A 20,299-nucleotide genomic window follows, 5' to 3' on the forward strand; every position below is an offset into this window, starting at 1 on the left:
GCTGCCGTTCTCGTTTGTACATATACAGCTGTAATGTTTTTAATAGGAATAACAAAAAAAATACAAATGCACAAATTGTAATTACTGTAACATCAGGAGGAGCATGAAAGTTTTTTTTTTTAAACTCACTCCATCTGTGCCCATAGGGAAGGGTCTTTTTTTGGTCACCAGCCAATCAGAGGGCACATATCGACAAATGTTCAAACTCACATTTCCACTGACCGGTAACCGCACACTGGCTTCACAGAGGTCAGACAAGTGGCTCATTAAACATCCATCCATTTTCTATAACGCTTGTCCTCATTAATGAGACAGGTGGCTGAAGCCAATCCTAGCTGACTTTGGGCTATCATACATTCACACCTACAGACAATTCTGAGAATCTTTAATTCCCATTACGAGGATTATGAGGGTTACTATAAAAATGCATTCTAATACAGTTACTGGTTACGTGTTAAAGTCTATCAGATTTTTTTTTTGGGGGGGAGCAGGTCAGAAATGGCGAGCAGCTCTGTTGCTAATTTAGCATGGACGTTTTGATTTTTTTTTTTTTTTCAAAAGTAACAGGATTATAGGACATGACAACGGCGCAACGAGAGCGACCAGGAAGTACTCGTGTTGCCATCACTTTCTATAAACAGTGATTTTGATCTGAACACGATAGGAATTATTCATGCAGGGGAGGGTTAGCTACAGCGGGTGTGGGTAACCTTGCTTTATGCTACTCTTTGTTCGCTTTAGCTTCTGCAATTACCACTCCAAGCATGAATGTTAAAGGTCATATCGCACCGCAAAATAATCACAATTTGTAATAAATGCACCTGCAATCTGATTACTTGCTTTTTTCCCATGACCTGTGTTTTGTTGTGTAAATTATATTTTTCTTTAATTTCAAGTTTTGTCTCTTCTCTCTTGCTCATTAGGATTTTTGTTAGCCTCGTCCAACCAATCAGTTTACTCCATCCATTCACGTCTTGTCGGGGTGTAATTGTCTCCTCAGTTTATATTCAGTTCCTTTTTTTCTTTAGTAGTTTGCATGGATCCATGCATTCTGATTATAAAGGATCCGAATGACCAGACAAAATGAAAATGCTCCATATAAACACCAGAATTGGAATAAAAGGCTGAATCCAAATGGAATTGTATTCAGATTCATCTCTCCCGGCTGCAACACACCTGATTCAAATAAGCAGGATACTTATCAGGCTTCTTCGGCGCTTGCTGATGAGATGATTATTTGAATCAAGTGTGTTGCAGCTGGGAGAGATTGAAAGCTTGCAGGAAAGTGGTTCTCCAGGACTGGAGTTTGACACATATGCAACCGGTGGATTTTAAAATATGCCATCACGTGTAAAAAGGTGACTAGAAGTCTAATCTTAATTCGGAATGATTTCTTTCAGAACGTCATAAAAGTCTCCACGTAAACCCGGCTACTGTCGGATTATATCGTTGCTGTTGCAAGTCACGTGCCTTTTCTCATGATACTCACGTATGATGGTGAGTTTTTTTCCCTTGTGTTTCTTTGTTGGATTTTAGATTTTTTTTTTTTTTGCAACATTAACTTTGAAAAGGGACCACATCACAGGTTGCCAGTGAGTGAAACCACTTTAATTTCTAATTGCTCAGAATCTAATTTCCTCATCGTAAATTACTCACAAGCACTCCCATTTCTTGATGGTAATACCATCCATTCAAAACTTTCCAAGCTCATCTCACTGAGGACACCACAACTCATTGTCATTTTTTTAGTGTGTTTTAATGTCTCGATGCTATTCACCCTACCCCAACAAACACCCACCCTATCTCGCTCTTCACAAAAAAGAAAAAAAGAGCCGCGTACCAACCAAGTGAGACAGCACTATTTCGAGGAGGAGGAAGCGTGTAGCATGTAAAGCGGCACTGCGGCACCGCCGTATCCCTGCGCCCCGGTCCCCGAGTCTCCGGGATCCTGGAAGTCTGAGCTGGGGAAGAGCGGAGGGTGCCTTTCCTTTGCGGGATTTATTTTGTCAGCTCCAAACCTACTCGTCCTTTATTATTCTGATTTTTTTAAATAATTGACCGACGGACTGCAACTTATCCGGACGGTCCCTCCCCCACTCGCAAGGGTTTGCATTTCTTGGTTTTGCATGACGTGTCTTGGAGAGAAAGAGAGAGAGAGAGGGAGAAAGCGAGAGAGAGAGAGAGAAAAAAAAGAAGCATGCTTTTGTTGCGTGTGCTGTATGTGTTGTAGTAGAAAATGCAGCTCGGAGAACCCGGGCAGGAGGCAGTGCCAGCCCGCTGCTGCTGTGGGCTGCACCGGATTACAGAACTGGAGATTTCTATTGACAGCACCAGGCAGACAGAAAGACACTGTGAGCGAAGACAGGGGGAACAAGTCTTTTACTAGACTTGGGGCGGCTGAAAAAGAGAAACGGTCAAAGCTAGACCAGTTTTCTGCTGTAGAGCATTTTTTTTTTTGTGTGGAGCTATTTGTGTAGTGTGTGTCATCTGATGAGTGGCTTAATGGGCATCAGGTTGAATGCACTGATGCTGGAATTATTGTGGTAAAGGAGCATCTGATTATGAGAACACATATAGGGGATATTTGAATATATATTTTGTGTTGGTTGCTGTATTGATAAATGCTTGCATACAGGATTATCATGTACAGCTATCCAAAATCATGTATTTTGTTTGGCATCTGTCTTAAAAAAACAAAACACGTTTGAATTACTTTGCAGGATTGCTTCGCTCCAGTACATGTGCACAGCAGTAATGAGCCACATTACATGACAACCTGTGTCCATTGAGACAATGTGAAGTTGAACATGGTGGTTGACTGTGACAAATTGCTTCTGGTGTGTTTGGTGATGCATTAAAGGTGCAATACCGCTGCGAGTTACACCCACCAGTATATGATGGTGTGATTTTTCAAAAGTAATGCTTTATTAAAGGCTTCATTTTATTCCATACATATTTCATGACTGATGATGAAATAAATTGACACACACAGACCTTAATCTGTGCAAATGGTAATTGTCTATGTCAGGCCTGCAATTATTTCTTTGGGTGTTTTTCAATTGCCGCCCAACGGTCAAAATAACAACATGAGTGACAGTGAAGGCATGTCATCCCAGAGTTCACTGCGGAGTGTTGACACAGTGAATGAAGCCCAATGTGATCCATAGCTGGGCCATTTCTTTAAATTTTAAGTTGCTTATTTAAATTGATACAATATGGATCTTCTGGCTGTAAATTACACAAGAGTATCTGCAAATATAAAAAGTTGCTTTACAGATATAAGTGGGAAATAATTGCCATTTCGTAGTTGGCTGATGATAAATCTGGTGGTATGATAGACGATTACTCAATAAATATTAGATTATTCAATTAATCTAGATCAACTATATGATTGATTTGTTTCAGCTATTTTCTAACATAAACACCTGATTTGAGTAGCTCAACAGCAAATATGCAGTGATTTCTATAGTTTTTCACCAAGGCAGAATGATTATCTTTTGTATATAATCAAAATAAGAAATTCATAACCATCGTCACCCTTGACATTTATCAGAAACCAAAGAGTAGCTTTCAGTTTTCAAAAGGGTCTCATGATCTTCTTTGCTAAACCGTTGTCTGCGGTATTTGATTTTCTTTAATCATTAAATAATGCCATATAAAGATCTGCTTAAAATAACAGTAATTAGAAATTTCTTTTTTTTTTATTTGATTGGGTTTTATTTGAGTAATGTAAAAATATTCAATAGTCAGAGCCCTATTCTCCAGTTTACCCACAATCCTAATCACAATTAAATTAATTAATTAATTAAAACAGCATTATTATTATTTCTATTTGAACCGACAATCGAGAACCAGCCATGTCTTTAAACAATATCAAAAACTGGACTTGGCTCGGGTGTGACTATTGCTGGTGTAAAAACACATCATTTGCTTTTACATTCATGATATTCATTTTTATGTTAATATATGTGAGTCGTTAGGTCCAGGGTGAAACTGTAGATTAAATAAATGTTGTCTTGGTAAGGGTTGAATGGTTTAATTGAGCCTAGATTGAGTGCAGCCAGAATACTTTCGAAGAGAGGAGAATTGAGATCACAACCCTGCTCGTTGGCAGATTATTGGCACTGTGTGGGCAGAACAGTGTCTGTAAAGTGTTGGATTTACACTTTGAGAAAGGGGATGATGCACCATGCTTAAACCTGACAAAAAAAATACTTTTCCATCTCAGTAAGGACTATTAATGAGTGAAATGTGCTGTAATGCAAGTTACAGATAAATTAACTAACATGATTTTATTACACCTGCACAATTAAATGAGATCTAATACAGGACTTTCATTAACATATTTTTTATTGAATTAGACGTCGTAATTTAACAATATGTTTATTAGCATAGCACTGAGTGACCCTCGAGTAGCTAAGCAGATGAGCTCTCAGTATGATGCAGTGCAGTTCCACACCAATGCAAGTCACAATCACGTTGAGTAGTGGTCATAATTTCGTAAACGGTTAGTCTAAATCAGTGCTTCTCAATTATTTTTGTTGCCCCACCCCCCCACCCCCCACCCTCTCTCCGCCGCAACTATAAATAATCGCATTTTTGTTGCAAAACATACATCATAGCGTTAATACTCGCTGTGCACAATGTGCAATGAGAGCGCCACTGCCCACTACTGGAGTGGATGTGCAATTACACTTTATTTTATTACAGTGGGGAAAAAAAAGCATGTTCCCTAGGGTCACACTATTTGAGAAGCACTGGTCTAAATGAAGTATCTGTGCAGATTTGTGTTGTTGAAAATGCATGTCGAGGCGATAACTTCTGCAAAAGAAAAACCTCCGAGATGTTAGTAAAATAGTCTTGCAAGACATAATGATGTCGTATCAGGTTTTACGGCCTGGGAGATGAAGGAACCAGACGAGACTATTGCCATCCTCATCAAACATTCATCTTGCATTATGGAGAATAGCACAAACCTTGCGCATAGCCTGCCACACCTTTTGGAAAATGGCATCATTAACTGAAAAGTGCAGTTCAACTCTGCTGAGTGATCATGTTGCAAATTGCTTTCTCTCTCTTTATCCGACAGGACGGCCAGTTTGCTGTGTTTGTGTAAGAAGAACAGGAGCGGAGGAAAAACGCATGCCGGACCCGTCATGGAGGATCGTGGTCCCTCAGCAGACTTTTGCTTTCATTTAAAAAGCATCTCCTTTGGCCGAACGGGCGTCTTCTTCACGATAACGCTGTTTAATCGCTGATTTTACGGCACTGTTGTAGGATTTGATGGATTGCCGCCGGGGAGCGTTATTGTACCTGGAATCAAGCTTGATTTAGTGACCTGATGCCGTTTAATTTCACCTGTAAAAGGCTTGATCTGCTGGATATTACATGATTACCTTGGATCCAATGTATTGGTAATATTCACCGGGATATCCTCCCGTGGGATTGAAGTGGATTTGGAGCACGACCAGCTTTTGATCCTTGAAGACTTTGCTTGTCATTAAGAGCAGGGTTTATCTGGATCTTCCCCATGAAGAACATGGATGGCCCTCAGACTAGTGGCCCGCGTAAGAAGAAGAAGTCAAGGTCAGAGAGGAATCGGGAAAGGAGATCAAATGGGATAAGCAACAATCACGTTAAGGGCTCCGTCTTTCACTTCTCATCTGACTCGGAGCGGGAAGGCAACAGGGAGCCCTCATCGTCCCGTCCGAGACCCCCCCGGAGGAAACGAAAGGAGTCTACTTCTGCTGAGGAGGACATCATTGATGGCTTTTCTATTACGGGATTTGTGACCTTGGAGGCTCTGGAGGTGAGTGTTGAGCTACAAAAATGATAAATGAATGAACTCTGGCTGTGTCTATGTTTTGTGTTTCTGGCTTGAGTATCTATCTGGTGCACATCTGGGCTGGTCTGACTGGTGCAGTCAGGCTCCCACCTGCCTAATGTGGCTTTTGTGAGGGTGTGGACTAGTTCAGCAGTCTTGGCTTTAAAAAAAAGTAGCGTTTGCACTTGAGATGACTATCCGTGCCTCTGAGAGGCGTCTGTTGTTGTGTTCCGTTCTGGATTCATTTTCACAAGAGTTTTCCAGCAAAGTGGTACTCCACATGAGGGATGTTCAACTGCGCTTGTAGTGGCTGTTATGCGTTTATTCGCTCACCACGGAGAAAAGCCATTTGATCCATGTTAGTACAAGTTTAATCACAATGGCCGTGATTTATAGTCGTCTGGCTTCTCGTCTGATTGGCGCAGGCTGCCTTCCGATGAGACAGCTCTGAATTATGACTGAGATCAGCAAGGTATTTAGACAGCGGGACATCATATCTTTATGGAATGGAATATCACAGTGTGAATCGGTGACACATTTCTTACTCGTATTGAGAGAAACTGATATCTGAATGTGTTCTTAAAGCTTGTTATTCTTTTGAATCTAAATTGTATACAATCGATTATTGCGACATATAGAATTAGAAACATTGACCCCTCCCCCCCCATGCTTATTTAGCATCTCGGTCACTTCTGTTTTGAAATCCAAAAGGATAAAGATAACATTCTGTTATGCTGTGTACTTCTCTCAGTGGGGTGCAAATTTCTTCCGAGTTTGAAAGGTTAAAAAAGCAATTTGGGGGGCATCTGTGGAAAACAAATAGTGGAGTGGTGCATCTGCGTTTGTTGGTTTGACTGTTTTATTTACAATCTGTGAATCGATTTATTTTGTTCAAATTTAAATGGTTCTTTGTTTTTCACTACTCGACATTTGGTAGGAACTGGATGTGCAGTTTTTAAATAAGCCTCACAACCAACTTGCTATTACTCTTATTTTATTTTATATATTTTTTTTTAGCAAATTTGATGTTCCAATGTTGCCCTTTAAGGACAATTTTGTCAAATCCAGAACATTCACATTTGCATAAATTATAGAGCTGTGGAGTTTCTTTGACTTTTGTTTGTACCAAAAAAAAAAAAAAAAACGATTTATGGCTTCACAAGGTCAGGATTGTACGGATAACACAGTCTGACTTGCATTTCCTTATCACTGCTGTGCGATATCAATCTCTTGTTTCATTGGCGTGACCAAATCGCAGTTATCTGTGCATTAGCATTTGTCCTCGCTGTATCATCATGATAGTCCGATTAAGATATTTTCACAGCTCCAGAAAATTTCCCTTTCAAGTCGTTGACCTCTGTCCTTTCTCACTTCCTTTTGTGTGGCCTTATTTCTAAAGTACTTTCTGTGGATGTTTTTCGCCCGTCAGTCCTTTTTTTTTTTTTTTTTTTCAGACTTGAATAAAAGACAGAGTCAAGTGGATTTAGCGAGCAGCATTTTAGTTTGAGCGGTCATGTATCACTAACCTCATGTTTTGATTTTATTCGTCAATGCCTTAGTTTCTCATCCCACCATCATTGCACTTAGGTGTCGATTTCCAGTTGTTGAAAAAGCACATTTTCATTCTCGGTATTATTACAAAACGGAAAAGATCAAATAGTCGATGTTGAAAGATCTCGATCAAGTGATGTTTGATGTGCTCAGATCTGATCAAGATGGAAAAAACTTAACTTTTAGCTTAATATAAAAATTCAATTACCAATTATAATTGTATGGCTCATTAGGTTGTATTATTAGGTGCAATATTAATGAACAGGTATATTTATAAAAAAAAAAAAAAAAAGTGCACCAGGTTAGAAGACGCATTTTTTTTTTTTGTCAAGCATTTTTTAAATAGTTTATTCTAATTAATCCATTTTATTTGGTTTATTTAATAGGCTTTGCGCTATTGTGCTCGGTTTAGACCGGACGTGAAATATTGGGTAGCGGAGCAGCTTTCTTGCTTTTATTCGGCGTGCAACTACACGGGGGTCGCTTTGAACGGAGGAGGGGAATTTGTTGCTTAACTCATATTCCGCAAACGCAATTTTAATCAGAATGCCATGTTTAGACGAATGAAGGCGCATACAACATTTTATTAAAAATATTTTTTGGGGGGTGTACTTCCCCTTTAAATGATTTTAAGTGCGCGATATGGTCCGAAAAATATGGCAAAAGCATTTACACATTTGCTTAGCTTGACATGGTGGAGTTCCAGCAAGGGAAAGAAAACACGATACTCAGTTTATGACGTAAATGGTATCGAACTGTGCACATGCATATCACAGCACCAGTGGCTCCTGTTTGGATGAAGTTAAATTCTGATGAGGTCAGACCCCGAGAGGAAAATTCTCGTGCCTTCCATCTGTCACCGCCATGCTGGAGTGACATTGCTCCCATTGCATTTTCTCATTTTCTTTGCAATGTCATTGAGAACTGCCATGTCCAAGATGCAACCCGCTTGATATTCAATTAGCATGCAATGCAAGTTAGTTTCGACTTGGACTTTATGCATTTTGCTCCAGCTTGAGCAGAATATTGGAAATCAGCCTGCAAGCTACTACATGGTTGCCATTTTGGTTTCCCTGATTGCCTACCGTTATCTTCGCAAATATGACACAGTATCTCATTTTAACACAAACATTATTGTATATTTGCAACCAGGAATAGCTCTTGATTTTAAGTGTGTGTGTGAAATGCAGAGCCTTGAATTTATTAACCAGTGTTTATTATTCTTCCCATCACATTCCGTTGTCACGTAACAGGGGGGACTTCTCTTGACAAATAAACACAATGCACCCTCATGCAAATCCTGAATGCAAATTATTTTGCTATGCTTTGCAATTGATCACTGATGTACAAAGAGCTCTGTGCAACTTGACCTCTGACCCTTAACCGTCCGTAACAGCACTTAATGACTGTCGTTACTATTGAAGGAAGCGCTAATAACCTAACACATCATCGCTTGGCTAGGAGCCCTGCAGTGGTTAAATACTTATTTACCCAAAGTCATGCAAAAGCAAAACTGTGGGCACACTCGTGCCGTGTTTGACACCTTTAGTCCTGCTAGTTAATAAGAGCAGCCTGGAAGAGTTTAGCTGGAGCACGGGGGCATTTGTTCAAGGATGAGCACACCTAATTTAGACGTTATTTAATCAATGCAAGCATTTGTCCGACAAGTTCGGAACGATGACCGCCACCTTGCATAACAGAAATAACCCACGTGAGTTAAAATAAGCCACCAAGTTGGGAAAGTTGCAGTTATGAAGTGATGATGACTCGTGTTAATGTGCTGAAGCTGCATTGTCTTATTATTATCCTATTTCTTTTCCCCCATATTGATGCTTATGATCCATCGCCACTTTGTCTCTAATCTATAGGCAATTTTAGCCAATTTAAATATTAAAATAACCTGAAAAAAATAAAAATCCATACGACACTGGCGCGCTTGAACGCAACTGATGTTTATGAAGTGTCGCAGAAATGTGGCAAAACAAATTCCCTTTCCTCATTCTGCGGACGCTTTGTGGCGTAATTGTCGCCTCCATTTGAAGTCTGGGTGTTTCTTTGTAGACGAGTGATAAATTGGGTTAAATTGGCTTGCTTGTTTAAAATCTATCCATGTGATGCTTTATTGCAGAAGGACCATCGTGTGTAACGGGGGATTTTTTTTTTTTGACTATTAACTCTTTACATAACCAACCAGCAAATGATGAAGACAAATACAGGCGTAATTCTTTATTCCTTTCACATCAGAGTGCGCAGCTGCAGCTGGCCTGTTTAAGGAGCTCCACTGGAAGCACATTTTTTGCATTAGAAGCAAGACTTTGAAGCTCATTTAGCCAAATGACGATGTACACTCTCTTCCCATACTTTTTGCATGTTAAACATGTATGTGCGTGTGTTTTACTAATAATCGTTTCTTTGCACAACCTGCTAAGGGAGGGAATAAAACTGAACTTCCTGTTGGCTTTGTCAAGGAAGTTATGGTCTACTTTATTTTTAAAGATTTTCTAGAACTTATCAATTAGCTATTTATGAATATTTAGTGAGTCTTATTTATTTATAGCTCTTTCTTGCAGCTGCAGTTGTTGCGTAATACAGTTGAGTTTGACATTCGAATTAAGGAAGGTATACAAAAGGCATTTTATTTCTTAAAAATAAAATTGAAAAATTACCACCATTGACTAAGACATCTGCTCTAATCCAGGGGTTGGTCACCAACCTTTTTGAATCTGAGAGCTACCTCTTGGCTCCCAGTTTGATTATACACTCAAATTCTGCCCGTAATTCGTATCTTTATATTAAGAATTTTTCAAAATGTATAATTTTATATATATTTTTTTTAAATTAATTGTCCGAATAATAAGTTATCTGAATCTTGTTCTGCAAAATATCGGATTGAAATCAGCACAGGCAAAAAAAAAAATAAAAATCCATATCGGTGTGGCCCTAGTTATTATCACGTTATTATTAGCAATTCATGTTATTCACTTATGTGAAGACATGTGAATATAATTTATATAATGATTAGGCAACACGTAACAAAATCAATATACAACAGCTTATTTCTATAAATATCTGCCATTGTTCATGTTTTCAAATGATTACCGCTACAAAACTTTCCAAGGGAATTACACTTGTTCCATCACCGGTGAGCTATTTTTAGAATACGCTCACTCGTGTAGTCCTTGGGGGCTACCTGGTGCCTAGCCGCAACGTTGGTGACCCTGCCTCTTACCAATCCATCTCCATCTCATCATAGTATACAACTAATACAGCACACCGAATCTAAAGCTAGAAGAGAAACGAAACAATCAAAATACTTACTTTGTACATTAGGTAATTGTATAATACTGCCAGGTTACGCAAAAAAGCATATGAGGAATGGGAAGTACTTTGAAATAAAGCCAACGGAGGTATGCAGCACAACGATCTTCATTCCACTTCTGCTGCATCTAAACTGACAGCAGGTAGATATAGGAGGCCCCGCCCACCAATGCTTCCCAAGAACACTGTAAACAAAAAAATAACACGGCATAACAGGCAAGCAGAGAAACAAGCCTGAAAAGCTCAATGAAACGATCATGGCGGCTTTGACATGTTGTCAGACCCTCAAAAAAAAACAATTCTGGCTTGTTAATTGCTAGTTATTGACATTTAAAGTACAGCAGGAGTCCTCCGCTTCAGCTGTGAGCATCAACTACTGTAATTATGTCAATAAAGGCCCCCCCCCTCACCCTCACATATGTCCTAATGAAGATGATGAATTGCGGTTGAACAGTCTGCAATTCTGTTCTCCCACGTTAGCCGAAGTATGATACTGTTGGCAGCAATTCAAAACGCCACGTTTCAAAAACAATTGATTTTTCTCGGCTCGGCTCTAAGAAACCTGCCTGAGGGACGACTTGAAAGTGCAGAAAGAGAAGAGCACATTGATTGATACTTCAGTTTAAGAACAGGGGTAATGTCAAATCAAACATATTCGCAGCTTGTTTTCAAGAGGATGGAGGGATGGTGGGGTGGCATTTCAAACAAATAAGAATAAAAAAAATATCAGTCCAGGTTTTATTAATGGTTCTGTTCCAGACGCACAGGTTGTCGATAGCTGACGGTTTATACTGCGTGTTTCTTTACAGTAATATCTAATATTCATGACAGCATTTTAGACATATCAGTCAGACTGAGACAGTGACGTGTGATGTGCAATAATGTGTCGTGACAGCTCCTCGCCATGGCTGACATGGGAATGGAATACATTTTTGCCTTGATATATCATAGTTTAATATCAAGTACAAACAGTTAATGTTTAAATTTGTGTTATGTCCCGAGATGTAACGTTGCCTAGTTGAAAGCAAAGCACAAGGTGGCAATTTGGGTGAGAGGGAAACGCCAGCTGTTTCGAGTTTGAGAAATAGATTCAATTTGAGTGCTTAACTGGCTCAACTAAATGACACCATCGTATCCGAGTTCCATTTTCACCCGAGCAAGGAGATTCGAGCAGCCAAGAAACCACTAATCGAGGAAGTAACTGAGATTTGCAAAGACAATCTTTTTTATTTTTTTTTTTCATTTTTTGTTTAAGCCTAAATTGGCAATAGAAATTTCCTTCATGTTTATTTTCATGTAAAAGGACATGAATAATTATTCCGGGACGACAGCAGCAAGAAATGTTCAATGCTTTTGTGAAATTCAAATTCTTAACCGACAATTTATACAAAACGAAATTAAACTGCTGTATTCTATAATGTAAAAACAAATGACGTATCTGTTGGAAGAAATCTGCAAATTTCAGGGAACTAAGCTTGCAGGTGACAGTTTTGACCTCCACGTTTATGTGCAAATGTTGAGACTTATATTTCCTAAAATTGTACGACTTTGATAGTTATGATGCAGCCCTCATTAGTGATTCACCGATTATCGCCCGCGCCGATTATCGAGACCCATTTTTGGCATTTTGCCGATAATTGGCATTGGCCTTTTTATTAATTTTCAAGGCCGATAAATTAAAAGCTGGTTTATTTTGGCTTGCTGCAGAACACTTCTCTCTCTCTATGCTGTGCTGGTGGTCCTGCCTGCAGAAGCAGATTGGCCCACCCACAGCACCATCTGATTGGTTCCTTGTGCAGTGGGTGGCAGCCAATCAGCAGTAAGATGCCTCTTTGCTTTTTCATCTCAAGTAACATGCACTACAGGAGGCAACAGGCTGCTGAAATTTTGTTAATGTCAACCTACTACAACTCACAACTAAATGAAAACAATTTGCCACTGTAAACCTTAAAGCGATGTTTGTTTTCATTGAACTATAAGAAATAGAGCAGAGCTTGGGAGCTCCATGCACACTTTGTTCGACTTTTAAAACTAAATTGTCCATTTTCCAAGATCTAAAAAAGCTTTAATATGTTGCAAATCACTAAAAGTTGTTTAATAAACATGTGCTTAAAGGCAATTAAACTAAATAAAGTTTTGGAGTTGCTGTTTTTCAAAATTTTGACACAATTTTAACCCTTTTTTCAACAAATGAATATCGGCTTTAAATATCGGCTTCCATGACTACCAATAAATCGATTTCGGCCTTTAAAAAAAGCATATCGATATATCCCTATCCCTCATATTGTATCTTTTGAAATTGTTGAGATGCGTCGAATGTTTCAACCAGTTACTACATCATGATTTAATGTATTATATTACTGTTAATAAAACTTAAAGAATTTGACCACAATTTGACTAAATATTACAACTCCCTCCATTGGCATTGCTCTGCTGTGTTACATTTTACAACCCATGTGTTATCTTTCCTTTCAGGTTTGTTATTTTGCCATCTCAGTTGACAACCTCTTCAGCTGTCACAAACATGTGGCGGGTGATTGAATTGGAGCAGCAAAGAGCAGCAGGCCATAAATATAAGTTTTAGCGTTCATGGAGAAAAAGCTTCCTTGGGAATGTCAATTCAGTACGGCTTCTCGTTATTTTTTATGTCGGGTAGGTTATGCATACAATATCATGCACGTGAGGACGATCACGGTTGAGCAATTAAACACTCAAGTCACATCGCCCCCCTCATCGGGGAGGGGAGGGGGGGCGCTGACAGTTGTGCATTCACATGAACTGAGGCAAAACAAATAGGTGCGCAGCAAGGGATTTGCTACAAGCAGCTTCGATGTTCCGAGCTGACATACAACTGAGGAATTGGGGCCTTGGGATGTTCGAGCCAGATAGGGGCATTCAATCTGTGCACACAACCGCAAACTATCAAATATTTAGGGCTGATATTTGAGCTACAGAAGTGTTAATTGCGATATTTATAGCTTTGTACGTTTCCTTTGGCAGTCTTTTTATAGGCTCTGTGTCTTTGACACCAAGACCAACCATCCACTCGGACAATTTCTCCAAGGTCACAAAGCGCAGTTTTTCTATGACCAGAGTTGTCAAAGACAAAATACTGCTGTCTCTGAAATTTAAGACTGATAACTCACGGCAATTTACAATCCCTTCAAGCAGCACTTTATGTGTATACTTGTGTTGCAAAGATAACCTTTGGATAGTGTCACACGCAGGGTGGCTGAAGCGCATCATCGACTAATGGTTTAACCACTTTAAAAGCCTCGCTGATATTGCTAAGGACAACTCAGTGGGCTATTTTGCTTTTTTTTCAGAAATCCAGCCATATCTAAGAACTGCCAGGACATATGTTTTGATTTTAGCATAACAATAGCCTTCATAAAAAAACTGTGTGCAGTTTTACTGAATAAATCTTATTTGTCGTAACTTTGGGCGAATAAAAACGGAGACACGTCAAGTAAATCACTTGGTGTTGTAGTTCCTCCTCTTGCTAGCAAAATGAATACATATGTCCGGCAACTACAATGTAATCCGTTATTTGATGCAAAACTCAAACCAGCTAAATCAGAAAGTAGGACATTCATCTTAATTTTTGTCTGTTGTTCTGAGGAAGATGAGCGCCCCCGTAAGCAAAATGGACGACTTTGTAGTTAAATGAGTGATGTGTGTGTGAAAAGACCGTAATGCAAATTTTAATCGCTTAGCTTCAATAAATACACTGTCATTATATATTTGTCAATAATTGTAATTAGGGCTGTGCGATATGGCTGAAAACTATATCGTGACACATGTATATCGGTTGATATCGATATGTATCAAATTATTATTTATTTATTTATTTATTGTAGCTCAGCGGTTCATGCATAAGCCTCAGGTTGTATTTCCTCAATGGGAGGGAGTTTGTTATGAGTTAGGCAGTGAAAGGTCGAATCTGCTCCTTTTTTGGGGGGGTTCGATAATTTATCGATACCATTTTCTATCGTGATACATATCGACATTGAATTATCGTCACAGCCCTAATTGTAATACATACCAGTGTAACCACTATTGGATTTGTTTTTTTAAATTGATGAGACCTGTTGGTATGACATTTTAATTTATATAATTTCCGTTTTATTGACTGAAATATATCTATCCATCATCTGAACCGCTTCTTCTCACAAGGGTTGTGAGCGTGCTGGAGCCTATCCCAGCCGTGATCGGGCAGTAAGCGGGGTACACCCTGAACTGGTTGCCAGCCTGTTGCAGGAAATAAATATAATGTAGCCAAGTGTCATTTATTATAATCAGGCATATCTGGTGTGACTAAATATGTTCCTGAAGATTTAAATTGTAGGACCAATGAATACCACATGCCACTGAATGGAAATATTCAGGGTCACAGGAGAGTCGGTGACTTTCACAGCTGACTAGACGTGGAAGGACTAGTTAGCAGTATATCACATCATACATTGTGAAAATCAACTATTCACACATTTATATATTTTTTTTACATTTAGTATATGCAAACGCTTTCTAGGAAGATGAAAGCAGAACCTCTGAATTTATGGCAGATGCTCCACTGCACCGTGCCATTCGTCACTCCTCGTCTTCATACTTACATTGGCACAAACGGATGCCCCATGATTTTTTTCCTAATAACTGTCTCATCTCGAAATGTAAGCAGAATACACCCCCCCCCCCGCCGATGTGCGGCCATCAAACTGCATCCAGGCCATTTTCTTTGCCTCCTCCTCTTTTGTCTTAACTTGGACAGCTCCTGGTGACAGAGGGAGATAAATGTTTGCGGATGTTGAGTGTAAAATGGCATCCCTGAAGTGGAGCCATGGCTGTAATCACATGGTCTCTGTTGTGTGTAATGGCTCCCACGGTGATGCATTTGGGCCGATTTCTTTCTTTTTTTTTTTTTTTCCAAATGAGAGAAGACCATCTTGTGCTTAACTGCGCGGCCCATATACTAATTGCAGTACAGCAGGAATTCATTTTTCTGTATTTCTCTCTTCACCGCGAGACCAGTGGTTTTAGAGAAAACAGTCCTGTTGAGATCTCCACCTGATGTGGAACCGCTCATTCCTGTTACTTGCCATCATTTTAAACTGAGCCAATACACACTGATTTTCCACTGGCTCCCTCTCCTGCCTTGCCACACAAGCTGAGCTAAAGATTGGCACTAGAAAGCTGTTTAGCCAATACCAAAATCGAATTAATAATCACTTATCTCTGATAGATTAATTAATAGTACCGCCCACGCTTTGCTGTGAAACTAACTGCTCTAGACTCGCAGTGGGAGGTGGAATGTGGGCTGAGACTACTTTAGATGTGTCACTTCGGTCCATGAGAGAGAGCTTTTCAATCTGCCGTGTGTCCTCTTGTCAGCGGCTGTTCAAGTGCTTTTGGGCCATCCGCTTTCTTTGATCACTGATGAAAAATCTTGTATGCAATGATAATGGAAAACCTTTAAGTCATAGATTTTTATTGATTGCTGCAATGTAACGAATCCGACGTTAACGAACGCAACGAAACCGAGGTGTGGTGTGAATATTCAACAGTGAAGCATTCAAGATTGCTGTCGCTGGTTGAAAACAGAATTCATAAGGACAGGGGAGTGTTTTTAATTGCGAGGGTTTACAATATCAAAGTTTAGAGGTGTGATCTTAACACTATGACTACCAGGATTTTGAAATTACAAGCAAGACCTATCAGAACCGCCATTTTGATAGAGCAATAACGCCATTGACTAAAAATGATCATTACTCGTTTGCTTGAGTGTCTAATAAACGTATTTTGTTCTTAAAATTCACTTGCGAGTTTCATTTAATGTAGATGATATATATAAATAAATATATATAAATAAATGACAAACGCCAATTGTCCCGTGCGGCTCTCGCGATGCGTTCGGGTCTCTTGTTATAAACGCGTGACGCAAATGACTTTATTGAACTTCACTCCGGAACTTGTTTTTTGCTTGGGTGAAATTATGTCAACAAGCACATAAGCCCAGCCTCAGACTCGTCCGTATCGCGGTGCAGATGTAATGCCGACTCGACTCGATGATTTTTCATAGATCACGGTGACCAGCAACGCTTCTCAATGCAGGTGCCGGTTACTATGGAAACGCCGTGCCAGCGCCCCAGTATTGCCGTCAAATTGACTGGCACGCCGTAGTTAAAGTAATAATGACTCGTAACTGTTTTTAGATAGTTTAGTGCCAAAAAATTGCATCATGCGATGAAATATATACAGAATTAGGAAAAGTCAAAAGGACAGGAGCGTCTTAAATTGATATACGGCCAATCGGTACATTCTTTTCAATCAAAGTAGAAGAGCAGCGGAATTATGTTTGAATCCCAGTTTTGCATGCCATCGCTGTAATGCGTAATGTGCCAGGAGCAACATTGCAAACATCCACGCTTGACTGAATAAGACAAGGGTAATTAGTAAACATGGAAAAAAGCAGCCAGTTATATCATTGCTGTTTTGCAGTTTGTGAGCGTACTTGTGAACGTCGGCAGAACATTTCTGGTGAGCTCGGCGCTTGTGTGCGTGATGCATAATTTGGATGCAGCCAAGTTTGGCTCAGGTCGTCCGTCTGGTACCTCTTGTCATGGCTGACACGGTGGTACGGAATACTGAGTTGTGCTCTCATACATTTCTGGGATGTGTCAAACACGTTTTTAGCTGTCAAATATTACAAAATTGGTGCTACATTCACAGCGCTGTAAAGGTAATGTCAGCCAGATTGCATATTTCATGTCATGGAAAATCCCATTTTTTCACGTTCCAATACTGTCAAATCACATCATATTAGCTTGTTCTTGGAGAAGAACCATTTTGATAATTAAGAAGAAATTCCATCCACCCATTATCCAAGCTGCTTTTCTTCACATGGGTCGTGAGTGTTCTTTCACAGCTGTCATTCGTTCACAGTCACAATAACACCTAGGGACAATTTGGAGCGTTCGATTAACCTACTATGGATGATTTCGGAATGTGGGAAGAAACCGGAGTACCTGGAGGACACCCACGCAGGCACGGGGAGAACATGCGGGAAGGCCAGAGTCGGAATTGAACCCTGCACCTCTGAACTCTGAGGCAAACGTGCTTACCAGTCACCACTGCACTGCCCGAAGAAGAATTTATTGCTATTTATTTTTTTTAACTAATAATAATAATCTGAGATTGGCTGGCAACTCTCATGAGGAGAAGCGGTTCAGATAATGGATGGATGGAACGAATTATAATAATAATAATAATAATGCTGCATTTTTACTGCACAATAGCAGCTGGGTTCTGATTTTCTCTTTGTGGTGCAATTTGGATTTCCTCTTCAAAATAGCACAGCTGGTGATTGCAAAAATCACACCACACTTGAGCACAACAATCAAAACAAAACTTCGACAAAGGGGGAAAGCGTCTGTCTCCTGTAGTGTATTATTACGGCATTTGGTTGTTGATACAGATGAGAAGACCCCGCTCGACTGTCAACTATTGATCAAATAGCACACATCTTTTTTTATGCCTGAACATCTGTTTGAGTCCCACAAATATATCCGCTTAAAGCCTCCGGTGGCTGGAGTATATCCCACGGGGTCGCGGTGGAGCTTTAGATGGCGCAACAAGAGGTGCAGGCCGCCAGCTGGCTCGTGAGCTCTGGCAGGCAGAAGGGCAGCAGACTCGGCCGCGACATCACCTCTGGGATTGGTGTTGTGTCAGTGAGTGGGTCCGCATAACAGAGATGCTTCAAGAAAAAACAACCGCTTATTAAACACGGTGGTCCGTCTTATTCAGCCAGGAGCTCACACGGCTACTCATATACCGAGGAATTTTTTTATTCATAGGTTGGCTGGTTCCTGGTACCAAATTAGGAAAACTGATAGAAAAACAGTTTTACACTATATGCAACTCACCACCCCCTGCAAACTCATGCATTTACATACTCACAGATTAAAAAATATTTTTTGAACATTTTTAGGTTTTTTAGTGAATCCCCATGACCACCCATTTTTCATAGAAAGCATGCATTGATTATCAGTGATTTTAGACAAATTTTTGGGGGGTTTGTGAAAAAAGCATTCATCTTCGAAAAATTAATGTTATATTCCGAAACAAATCTGTTAACTCGATTTTTTTTTTTTCTCATTTTTTTAGACAAACTCTTTTCTTTTCTACCTCTACTAGTTTCGACGTGCAACTGCCGTCTTCTTCGGGTGCTTTAAAAAAAGTCCTTGATGATCCAATCACGTCCAGGTGGCATCACTTCTTTATGATAATTAGTTGTTTGGTTTTTTTTTGGTTATTTTTCATTTCTTCAGACAAATTGCGGTTCTTTTACATCTCTATTTGTATCAACACGCAACTCCCGTCTGAAGAAACGGAATAAAAAATCTACTAATTAACATAAAGAAGACGAGATGAATTTCGTGACTCTATACCCGGAAGTGACGCCACCTGGATGTGATTGGCTCATCGAGGACTTAAACTTTAACGCTCCGGAAGAAGACGGCAGTTGCACATCGAAACTAATAGAGGTAGAAAAGAACCTCGGTTTGTCTGAAGAAATGAAAGAATCAACCAATTAACATAAAGAAGACAAAATGAATTTCATAACTCTGAATCTGTTAACTTTTACAACGAAAATTGAGCGCTTTGTAAATGTATAAATGCAGGACGTTCTTCGTTGGTTCAGTGCAGTACATCTCGGGCATGTGTAAAGCGAATAGACAACAGCAGTGAGCACACGCTCATCAGATCGATTTCGTTATGCTAAAAGCCGAGTTTTGTCTATGTTGTGCAAGCTGGGGATGAAAACAGCATGTGGACTAACCACTTGGCCTTATCACTCCATAAGCAGACCCCCATGATAAGGTATTATGTTTTCATAATAGCCCGCTGTGTTTACTCCTGCTTTTTTGCAGTTTCCCCGGAGCGTGTGCCATAATAACCCAAGGCTGCCAATTACCCAGAACAAATTTGTAAGCGCTGCTAAAGCCTTTCACCACATCCGGCAGCTTTAAAATACTGATGATGAGCGAAGTGAAAGTGATGGATTTGACAAAAATGCTGGATAATGCAGGCCTCCACTCTTTTACGATTTTGAAGATCTGAGTGCAGTTATCCTGCACCCTCCTCATTCAACTGCCGTGTAGGATCATCCCTTGTTAACTCTTTGGTCCTCTCAGTGGAGTAATAGAGCAGCTCTCTGGGTAATATTGATCTCTCAAAGCTGTGCGGACTTTTTCTATAGCTTGATATAAATCTGGTATTATTGTCCAAGAGAAGTGATTTGACTCTACAAAGGATTTAGTCCACCCGTCTGCACGGTTTCATGGTTTGGAGTCGGCCGGTAAACCTTTTTATTCAATTCTAATGAAGTCGGATTAGACATGGGCCGATATTACATTATAACGGTATGATAACAAATCATATATATATATATATATATATATATATATATATATATATATATATATATATATATATATATACACCTGCCAAAAACACACTTAAGATACATACTAATTGCTGTGTAGGAAAATTTTGTCAAATATTATATTCAATTATAGTAGTATCAATTTATAACATTAGATTAGAAAA

At 39.6% G+C, this 20,299-nt stretch overlaps 1 protein-coding gene across 12 annotated transcripts in view; it reads left to right on the forward strand.

The window, feature by feature from the left end:
* The first annotated feature begins 1,246 nt into the window (after positions 1 to 1,246).
* auts2a (activator of transcription and developmental regulator AUTS2 a) overlaps positions 1,247 to 20,299 on the forward strand; it is a 273,760-nt gene continuing 254,707 nt past the window's right edge. For 9 of the 12 annotated variants that reach the window (XM_088279609.1, XM_088279617.1, XM_088279614.1 and 6 more), the window contains exons 1-2: positions 1,287 to 1,497; positions 5,090 to 5,809. In XM_088279609.1, coding sequence (XP_088135735.1) covers positions 5,531 to 5,809 — 279 coding nt within the window. In that variant the 5' untranslated portion in view covers positions 1,287 to 1,497; positions 5,090 to 5,530. Of the gene's footprint in view, positions 1,498 to 1,916; positions 2,106 to 2,145; positions 2,352 to 5,089; positions 5,810 to 20,299 lie in introns of those variants that run through there. The other 3 variants (XM_088279612.1, XM_088279610.1, XM_088279611.1) reach the window with 3 other exon arrangements.

Source organism: Idiotropiscis lumnitzeri, chromosome 17 (genome assembly GCF_059441095.1).
Source record: "Idiotropiscis lumnitzeri isolate Australia: NSW breed Sydney's pygmy pipehorse chromosome 17, RoL_Ilum_1.0, whole genome shotgun sequence".
In the NCBI taxonomy this organism is placed as follows: domain Eukaryota; kingdom Metazoa; phylum Chordata; class Actinopteri; order Syngnathiformes; family Syngnathidae; genus Idiotropiscis; species Idiotropiscis lumnitzeri.